At 42.3% G+C, this 9913-nt stretch overlaps 1 protein-coding gene and 1 long non-coding RNA gene across 3 annotated transcripts in view; one reads left to right on the forward strand and one right to left on the reverse strand.

Annotated features, from left to right (window-relative positions):
- Positions 1-9913, reverse strand: part of LOC149978235 (uncharacterized) — a 1155107-nt gene that overhangs the window by 1024822 nt on the left and 120372 nt on the right. The window lies entirely within an intron of this gene.
- LOC110488546 (AF4/FMR2 family member 2) overlaps positions 1-9913 on the forward strand; it is a 181557-nt gene that overhangs the window by 165185 nt on the left and 6459 nt on the right. For both annotated transcript variants that reach the window (XM_021560781.3, XM_021560782.3), the window contains 9 exons: positions 105-220; positions 2837-3113; positions 3607-3743; positions 4121-4184; positions 5336-5472; positions 5881-5952; positions 7302-7395; positions 7751-7791; positions 9127-9356. In XM_021560781.3, the coding sequence (XP_021416456.3) occupies positions 105-220; positions 2837-3113; positions 3607-3743; positions 4121-4184; positions 5336-5472; positions 5881-5952; positions 7302-7395; positions 7751-7791; positions 9127-9356 (1168 nt within the window). The remainder of the gene's footprint in view (positions 1-104; positions 221-2836; positions 3114-3606; positions 3744-4120; positions 4185-5335; positions 5473-5880; positions 5953-7301; positions 7396-7750; positions 7792-9126; positions 9357-9913) is intronic.

The raw sequence follows: 9913 nt of genomic DNA on the forward strand, positions 1-9913 counted from the left end.
AGAGGTGTTGGGTTAAATGCGGAAGACACATTTCAGTTAAATGCATTCTGACTAGGTGTCCCCCTTTCCCTGCTGACTGCGCTGTTTGTTTCTGTGTTCCTCAGATGGACCATTGTGACGCTGTCGGCGGAAGCAAGAAGTTACGGTTGGAGAAAGACTCCTTGCTTCTTCCCCCATGCATCTCACCGATACACAACCACAAGAACATTAGCACAAAAGAGTAAGTGTCGCCGAACCACTCACAGCAGTGCTTACTTACACATCACTATGGTTACTGGATGAGAAAAGGAATGTGTAGAGCATCATGTTATGTAAGTGTTTAGAGGCATGCACAAAGTCATTATGGGTGTCAGCAGTGCAGTGGGGGAAAAAGTACCCAATTGTCATACTTGAGTAAAAGTGAAAATATCTTAATAGAACATGACTCAAGTACAAGTGAAAGTCACCCGTTAAAATACTACTTAAGTCTAAATTATTTGGTTTTAAATAACTAAATGTAAACATATCAATAATTTCAAATTGCTTATATTAAGCAAAACAAACAGCACAATTGTCTTATTTTTGTATTATTTACAGATAGCCAGGGGCACACTCCAACACTCAAATGAAGCCTTTGTGTTTTGTGAGACCGCCAGATCAGAGGCAGTAGGGATGACCAGGGATGTTCTCTTGATAAGTGCGTGAATTGGACCATTTTCCTGTCCTGCTAAGAAGACACTTTTGGGTGTCAGGGAAAATGCATGGAGTGAAAAGTACATAATTTTCTTTAGGAATGTAGTGAAGTAAAAGTAAAAGTAGTCAAAAATATAAAAAGTAAAATAAAGTACATATACCCCCTAAAAATACTTAAGTGTTACTTGAAAGTATTTTTACTTAAGTACTTTACACCACTGCCACAGGGTAATTACAGGCTGTTATATTTCCTAAGTGTATGGTAGTACTGTATGTGTTGTGAATGGCTACATCCTCAGGCAAGGTCCAACCAGTGTAGATCCCCCTCAGAGAGCAGGCTGCGACATACAGGAGAAGTGAGGTTGCTCCCCTACACATTTATCTTTAGCTATTGCTAGCTCTCTCTACAGTGTCCTGTGTCCTACAGCATTAAGGTAACGTGACACTGACAAGAGAGCTCATGCTAATTTTAGATATTCAATTAGCGCTGCAGAGACCTACTGCTCGATGAAGGAATGCTGGTGACAAGGGTCAGGGGGTTGAGCAGAATGAGTCTGGAGGACGGAGTGTCCACTGAGCTTCACCACTAATCACTACACATATCTTTAATATGATTACCTGAGCTATGATATATGAGCTGGCACGGGTATCTAGTGCAGAAATGCTGAACCCTTTGGTCTGGGCTGAAATATGACCTGCCTAGTAGCCTTTAAATCAGCCGAATTTAGACAGCCTCAAAGCAAATCTTCACCCTTTTAATCAGATTGGCCTCAAAATGAGCAGAACCCCGGTCGGTCCATTTATGGCATTAATAAAAAAAGCATCTTTGCTCAGATTGGAGAGTAAAGATGCTTTTTATTAATGCTGTAAACGGACCGACCGGGATTCTGCTCATTTTCAGGCCCATAAAACAAGACAAAATATGCTGCTGTTCAAAATAACCTGAGGAACATAATCCTAATGAGGTTTTCTGACTGCGTTTTCCCTGTTAGTGCTTTAGGCGCTCTTGTGCTAGCTAAGCATTTTTTTCTCGTATATCAAATCCCCATGAGTTTAGGGAAAGGGAGGCGAAATAATCTATTGTTGCAAACAATGTGAGAAATATAGTAGCAGCGGGAGGCGAGGTTTCTCGCTACTACTGTACGTCCTTGGTGGTTCTTAAAGTCCTTATTGACTTTGAGGAAGGGAAAGTATTCAAGGCAACTTCTCCACCTGCCTCTTATCTGTTAACATAGAGAACACTATTGTTAACAGAAGCCCCATGTGGGCACACACAGCTATACCGAGAGAACCCACCTGGATACAGACTGCAGTCTGCTGTGTTCCCCTGTGAGGGGCCAGGCTCCTGGAGCAGGAGTGGATATTAGAAGGACTGTAAACTAGGCAGAAGTGCTTTCTGTCATAACAAACTGCCTTTCCACTGCCTGATCAATCAATATTTTGACCCGTCAGTGCACTACAGGGCTATTTGTAGGCCTATTTCTGGGCTGGGCCCTTAGAGGGTCAGAGGCACTGGGGGGGAAATGAAAGAGTTCTATGGTTTTATACTTTATTTTTTATATTTTTTACCCAAAACCAGGTGGAAATGACATGTTGAAGTTATATTAAATATCATTGATCTGCTCATGTACTGTTTTTATTGTAATTGAAGTCTCCAAGATGCGTTACCACCGTAACCTTCGATAATAAAAGCCAACTGATGGTGAAAGTACCGACTCCATGCCTTAGCACTAATGCTGCGTTTGATTTAGTCTTATAATAAAAACAGAAAGAATCACTCATTCTAACAAACAAAATATTCTGTCAAAGGCTGGCTCTTTTCTTTGAGCCCTGTACATAATGTCTGTACTTCCCAATTTTTTACAAATGCCTTAAACAGTCAAGTCATTTCTAAATTATTTTCATCCATCTACCACTTTGATGACATTGGACATGAGATTTGCTGGCATTTCAAAGGCTGTGAGAACTTGCCGTCTCTCTCCAGTATTGTAGTGAATAACATGGGATGACAGCAACAGAGAGAGGGAGCAGGCCCAAAAATGTTCTTCTTTTATGTCCGTTTCGATAACAGTTTATTTAAAGGGTGTCTACATACGGATGTCATAACACTTCATGGACCACACGTAAGCATTTCATAAATGTTCCTGTATGTGTCTTTGCCCAGCTCTCTGAGGAAACAGCCCAGGAAGAGAGAGGAGAAGCGAGAGCTGCTGCCTCCCCTGCTTTCTCCGCTCTCCGACGAACCCCCTATACGCCAGCGCAGGACCAGCGAGTGTTCCTCCTTCAGCCAGGAGGGCGGTGCTAGCAGCGCCACCAGCACCTTATTGCTACCCACCCTCAGCTGCTCTCTGCCCAACTTCTCCTCCTCATCCTCCTCTTCCTCACACAAGCACCGCAGCAAAGGAGAGAGCAAATCCTTCTCACGTTCCAAGACAAGCAGTGTAAGTAGGGGACAGCTGATCATGATGAAACTAGCAAAAATGTATAATGTCATATTGCTATAAACTGTCGTATTGCTATCATTAATTACTGAGCAATTTTGGGGTTTATTGTTTTTTTGGATGGTTTATTATTTTAAAGTATGATTCTTTTGCATCCGCTCTCGTTTGCTAATAAAATGTGTCTTCTATAATTTGTTGTGTAGAGAAGTTGGTAGATGAGGCTGTTTGCTGCAGATTATTTCTTTGCTCCAGCAACTACCACTATTTCCTGTGTTTTTGCAAATCTAATGACCCTTTGGAGGGATTTCAAAACAGCCTTGAAGAGAAGAAAATGGATCCCACGTGCAGAATATGTTTAAAGCCAGGACATAGAAAAAATACACGGTCACAACGTAGTAACAGCAGTCCAAATCACCAGGATGAATCATTACAGTATTATTAGACCTACTGCTGGATGCTAATTATCATATTAATTGGCCCTGCCATCTCACAGGAGGAAGATACCCATAGCAAGCCGTCTGGCAGTTTCCAAGGCAACGGGCAGTCCGATTCTGACGTTTGGTCCAACCCGTCATCTCTGTCCATGGACCACATGGAGCCTAGAAGGCCCAAGCTAATGTTCAATAACACGTATGTATGAGTAACTAACTAACTTCTCCAAACACTTCAAAAACACCAATCACCCCCCCCCCCCCGATGCACAGCCAGAATTTAATGTCATGATGCATGTACTAATGTAAGTCTCAAACATGATTCAAATGTCACCGCATGTTGAAGCAGTTGTGGGATGTGATTACAGAGTTAAGTTCCTCTATGTGTATAATTCAAAAGGAAACACATTGAACATGTGGAGGACAACTACAACATGAACATGAACAACTGCAATCCAGGCAGTTGCAGCACCGTTAGACAAAGTGGCAAACACATTGTTCTGTCAACTGATCTGTTTTGTATTTCTAACATACTTGTAAGACTAACCAAAGTCTCACTGTGATTGTTGTCCACAGAGTTCACAACGCAGACTACTGCATGCAAGAAGCCAAGAAACTAAAGCACAAAGCAGATGCACTGGTAAGCTGCTGTTTTATTACAGTTTAAAACAGCACCTGAAAATGTATTAAAAACATTTAATTCAGCATTTACTTTGATAGAGATACATTGCACAAACTAAATTGTTCTTCTTCCTGAGATTGTATTTTGTCTGAGCCAGGCAATAAACGCACCCTGTTTGAGTCAGTCACATGACATCACAAATATGAATAGCAACAGAGACCAGTGTGATAATACCATTAGCAAATACATGCCAATGTGCCATTAGCAAGCAGCAGCTCTTACTGAGCCTATTAAGTATTCCTGCTGAATAGCTCTTATTAACAGACAGACACTGGTCTTAGCTGAAGAATGCTAGTAGGTGTGCAGAGGATAGAGTAGAGCCCTTGTTGAGACCTGTAGTCTTTTCTAAGTGAGGATGTGTGATCTATCACAAAAGGAGCTCTTTACACACCTCTTCAATGTCCTCAAAGAGGGGCTTTGGCCTAGGCGACGGGCGTGATTTACCAACACACTCATAGGGCCCTAATAATTGGATTCCAGCAATTATCTCCCCAGACATTGTCCTTTATCGAAAGTTACATCCACTTGGGCATAAATCTGATCTGCGAGGTAAAGCCAGCCATGAATAGAAAGTGAAGGGAATTGATTGCCCTTGTTACATGACTGTAATCGTTGAGCTGTAATGAATCTTCCACCAGCCCGGTCGTATGTGGTAAAAGGGGCTTACTTAAAATGGATAGAACCTGCTTGAGAGGTGCTTTCAGTGGAGAGTGCTGTGTAAATCTATTTTATTTTACACTCATGTGCATTCATGAGTCATATGCCTATTATTTGTTGTCTGCACTTTGGGTTTGTAATTTGGCTCCGTGTGCATATATATATATATATATATATATATATATATATATATATATATATATATATATATATATATATATATATATATATACTTTTTTTTCTCCAGAAAATAGAAAAATATCAAAAGAATGTTCCCTGAACATTAATGTGACATTGTTATTTTTCCTTCTGATTAAATCTGCTTATTATCTGTTTTCACAAGAGCTTTGAAGCTTTGAAAAATGATTCAAAATGAGGAGAATCATTTGTGGCCATGTAGTGTTGTGAACCTAATGCTGATCTTGTTCAAAGTTTCCATTGTTTCTTCACAGATGGAGAAGTTTGGCAAAGCCATTAACTACGCTGATGGGGCGCTGTCGTTCATCGAGTGTGGCAACGCCATGGAGCGGGATCCGCTGGAGGCCAAGTCTCCATACACTATGTACTCTGAGACGGTTGAACTCATCAGGTCTGTGTCCCCACCAATGTGCCTCTCCCTCCCGCCCCCGCTCAGGCCAGGTATCCCCACCTGCCCTCAGTGACAATGAGCATCATTATGTCCATCGCTAATCCAGTCTACCCCACAAGTCAAGGCAATTAGCGGCGCTCATTTTATTAATGGCAGTGAAAATGAAAATAGATGGACCTTGTAGCTCATCATTCTACCCAGGGATTCATGCATGGCTGATTGAAATCTTTTCTTCAAAAACTATTAGACACAGAAAATGACACAAGGCCGGTCGTTCTATGGAACGTCCCCTGGCTTTATGGATATTGAGTCATGCTCCTTTTTTGTTATTTGGATTGAAATGAATGAATTATGAAAAGGAAGAATATTTGAAAATAATCTATTTTTTTGTCTGTTCTGCTTTTGAAGGTATGCCATGAGGTTAAAGAACTTTACAAGTCACTCAGCAACTGTAGCCGAGAAGAAATTAGCTGTGTTGTGGTGAGTTTTCTTTTCGCTCTGCTGTGTGTGTGTGTGTGTGTGTGTGTGTGTGTGTGTGTGTGTGTGTGTGTGTGTGTGTGTGTGTGTGTGTGTGTGTGTGTGTGTGTGTGTGTGTGTGTGTGTGTGTGTGTGTGTGTGTGTGTGTGTGTGTGTGTGTGTGTGTGTGTGTGTGTGTGTGTGTGTGTGTGTGTGTGCGCGTTTGCGTCTGATGACTGAATGGTGGTTGAAGGAGACCTAACATTGCACTGATGGATGTGATGACGGACAAATGCCTGTGTGGGCATTTGGGTTGATTTCAGAAAATCCAGCCGGCTTCCAACCCCGTTAGATGCTCAATCCGCCGCTTCACTCAAACACAATTTAAATCTCCACTCAGCCATCACTCCCCGACAATCGGATGGATATTGAAGGGAGCTTTAAAACACTGCTAAAGCACTTAATCAGCTTAAAGTGGATCATTATTCTTGTATTTCATTAAGCTATTAAGGGATAATGAAAGATTTCCTGGCGGCAGGCAGCAGACTACAAACATATACAGTTAGCCACACTGCTACAGGGGAGATGAAGGGAAACTATATGCTGCCTGTCATATGGATTGTATAATCTGAGCAGAATGTTATGGTTAGAATGTTATGGTTAGACTCTCAGACTTAGCAGTGCAGACAGTGATGAGCGTAGGAGTGAGATTCCCAGGTCATATTTCCTGTTAGTACACCGTTCAGACATCATTAGGGATTATTTTCAAATATTTGACACTGGCTGACATGATCCATCCATTTATAATCTGTTTTAGAGAGCAAAGTGTGCGTGCGTGTGTGCGTGCGTATGAGCGTGTGTGTGTGGGCGCGCGCATGTACGTACTGTACATACTGATGTGGTTTAGAATAGGGGAAACAAGGAAGCGGTGTACTGCAGTGATGGCTTATTAATGCCTGAGTGTTAGTGTCATGTCATGGGGTGGTGCATATGTCCAAAGCATCTGGTGTCTGGCGAGCAGCACACTGTTGAAAGGTCAGCCCCCCCCCCCATGGCCCTGAGGCTGGATCTGCAGACCAAAGGTCCCTGGCAGGGAAGCTACTGGGATCTGATTACTAGGCTGCAGCCTCTGTTTTCTAGCCTTTATTTTCAAGCTATTAGAGAGATAGAGTTGGATGACAACAAGATTATTTAGTCATGCATCATGGGATATGCAAAGTTAATTAGTTAGAAAACACTTTTTCCTTATTGTTATTCTTTTATTATCTTCTTGTGCTTAATGTTCATAAGTAATATGTAATGTTGTCAATGCTAGATACACGGTATAAGATCCAGTATTTCATGTTAATGTTATTATTTTCTTAACTCCATAGCAATCGCTGTTTATCCCTCCTGTACTTGAGAATGTTCAAATTGAAGAAGGACCATGCAGTAAAGTATTCCCGCTCCCTAATGGAGTATTTCAAGGTAACTAACGCTAACTTCTAATTCCAACATCTAGGAGTAGAAGAAGGACAGTAGAACATGTAAAGACAATTAAGATTTCTAAATGTAATATATATCTGTGTTGAGTTGTGTATACTCATTAGTTCTGCATGTTGGTTATTAAAAGTCATACATTGTTTTCCAATTAGTGTGCAAATTAATGATAGATCAATGATCTACATACATTGTTTGTGTTTAAGCCTGTTTTAATTCATTATCTTGCATATTATTCTAGAGGAGCTTTTTGAGTTGCATTAATAGATTTTCTAAGCTATGCAATATGTTTGTGTAGAAGAGCTGCAAAATATCATGCTCTCACAAAACTCTTCCATTCCAGAAAAGTTCCCAAGCACCTTCGCCATGGGGAGCCAATGGAAAGTGAGTAACATTTCACCTCAGTCATCTCATGTTGCATCACAATCCTTTCTTTATATGAGATCTTTCCCAGAACAGAACAATGTATGTGCCTACTCCTGGCCAAGCAACAAGCTAATCCTCTCAGATGGTGACCGCTTTGTTCAGACAATGGCCACAACAGACAGAGCCTCTGTCACTGTGACTTCCAGCTTCTAGCACATCACACTGGTGGCATGAGATGAGCTCACTGCTTCACTGTTTTTCTGGATGCTCCATGGCAACTGAACCTAGCTGATCCACCCTGTACGTTTGGGTTTGAGTTCGTAGCTTACCATGGCGCTACCGTGGGGCTCGTCAGTGTGTCTGGGAGTTGGCGGTGAGCCATCCTCTGTGTGTGACTGTGAGCTCCTTTAGCCTGTCATTTCCAGGGCTGGGATCTAGCCCTCAGCCACAGCACTGACCGGCCCTGCTGTTCTGCTGTGAGATGAGCTGTCAGAAGCAATTAGCCTCAGATCCTACTGGCTCCTAGGACTCCTGCAGTCACCTCCAGTTCACCATGGTCACATTAGCCACAAACTGGCCTTCTTAATCCGCTTGGGTTAGCTCCACTACCTGCTGCAACTGTAATCAACATTAGATTCCACTATGTTCTGGCCTCTTTTTCCACAGTTTGTTTGTTCTGTCCTTGACAATCATGAATCTTTTTTCCCCTTATTTTCTTTTTTTCCTCAAGGGTTTATTTATTTGAGGAAAAGACTCAACCTGCTAGAGAGGGAGCCGAGAGAGGCAAGCTGTTGACAGGGAACATAATTTAACTTCACGGGGCGAGCGCCTTTCAATTTAGTGCTGAATTACAGGACCTGGAGCCTGATTGTTTGGGTTTGGCACTAAAAGACTGATAAATATGTCCTCTGATTGATGGCTGAAGCGGGCTGACAGAAAATCAAGCCGTGATTGTCAAGCTGAGAAAAAGCCCCAGTTTGCCGCTCATACAGTTCAAATCAGCATTAGTGATTAAGCCTGACGAAGAGTGGTTAAGCCTGACAAAATAACATGCATTGGCTAAATGTAAACCTACCCAGTTCAAATCTCCCTGATCAGTCTCCCTGGGTCAGAAAGCTAAGAAGGGAAAAAAATATTTTTCTCTCATGTGATTCACTTTCTGATGAAGACATGGCACCAATGAATGTCTCGATGACGTGGGGGTGGAGGTCTTGTTCAGTTTATATTTATTTATCTTTTATATTTAATTTTATTTGTGTGTGTACAGTACAGTATTATCTCTGTGGTGGTGCCTTGAACTTTCACCTCTAACCTCTAAACCCTGACTCCTGTATTGTCTCTCTGCCTTCCCAGGAGCACAGGCACCCCGTCGCCCCTGTCTCTGAGTCCCTCCCCAGTTAGTTCGGTGAGCAGCAGTACGGGCCCTGGCCTTGTGGGCTCCTGTCCCTCCGGTGCCTCCAGCAACGTGGCCATCCCCCAGCGCATCCATCATATGGCCGCTAGCCACGTCAACATCACCAACAACATCCTCCGCAGCTACGAGCACTGGGACACGGCAGAGAAGCTCGCCACAGAGAGCCAAGGTACTAGAGACTGGACACAACACAGCTTCTCTCTGTTTTAGAACAGGATGTTTGGATTGGGGCTGTAGTATTAGCAGCAATAGCAGATTGTGTTTAGTAGGTAGCATAAATTGTACTGTTGTAATCGTAGCGGATGTATCCGTAATAGTTTCATTCAGCGGTGACCTCACTTTTGATATGCTATCCTATATTTTTCTTAATTACATGCATCTCCATTCATGTTCAACCTTTTTCCATTGTACACAGTCATTAATAAATGACTAATTATTCTTAACTGTTAGGACCCAAGTCCAGTCCGATCCTTTCATCACCCTCCGGATGGTCTCTTAATTTACTAATGTATTCTGCATTATTTTGTATTAGATGTGGAGAATAGATGAACCCTTTACATTTACTGTCATCAGTGAGTGAATGTAGAGAGAGAGAGACCGCCAGAGATGTTGAGGACCCCCCCCCCCCCCCCCCTCTGACTGTGAGCATGGAGGGTTTGATGTGTCGTGTCTCTGTCATTTCCCATCCGTTATCTGAGCCTAGCTGATTAAAGGGACATGTTACGT

Source organism: Oncorhynchus mykiss, chromosome 14, assembly GCF_057628025.1.
Source record: "Oncorhynchus mykiss isolate SJ-2025 chromosome 14, ASM5762802v1, whole genome shotgun sequence".
In the NCBI taxonomy this organism is placed as follows: Eukaryota; Metazoa; Chordata; class Actinopteri; order Salmoniformes; family Salmonidae; genus Oncorhynchus; species Oncorhynchus mykiss.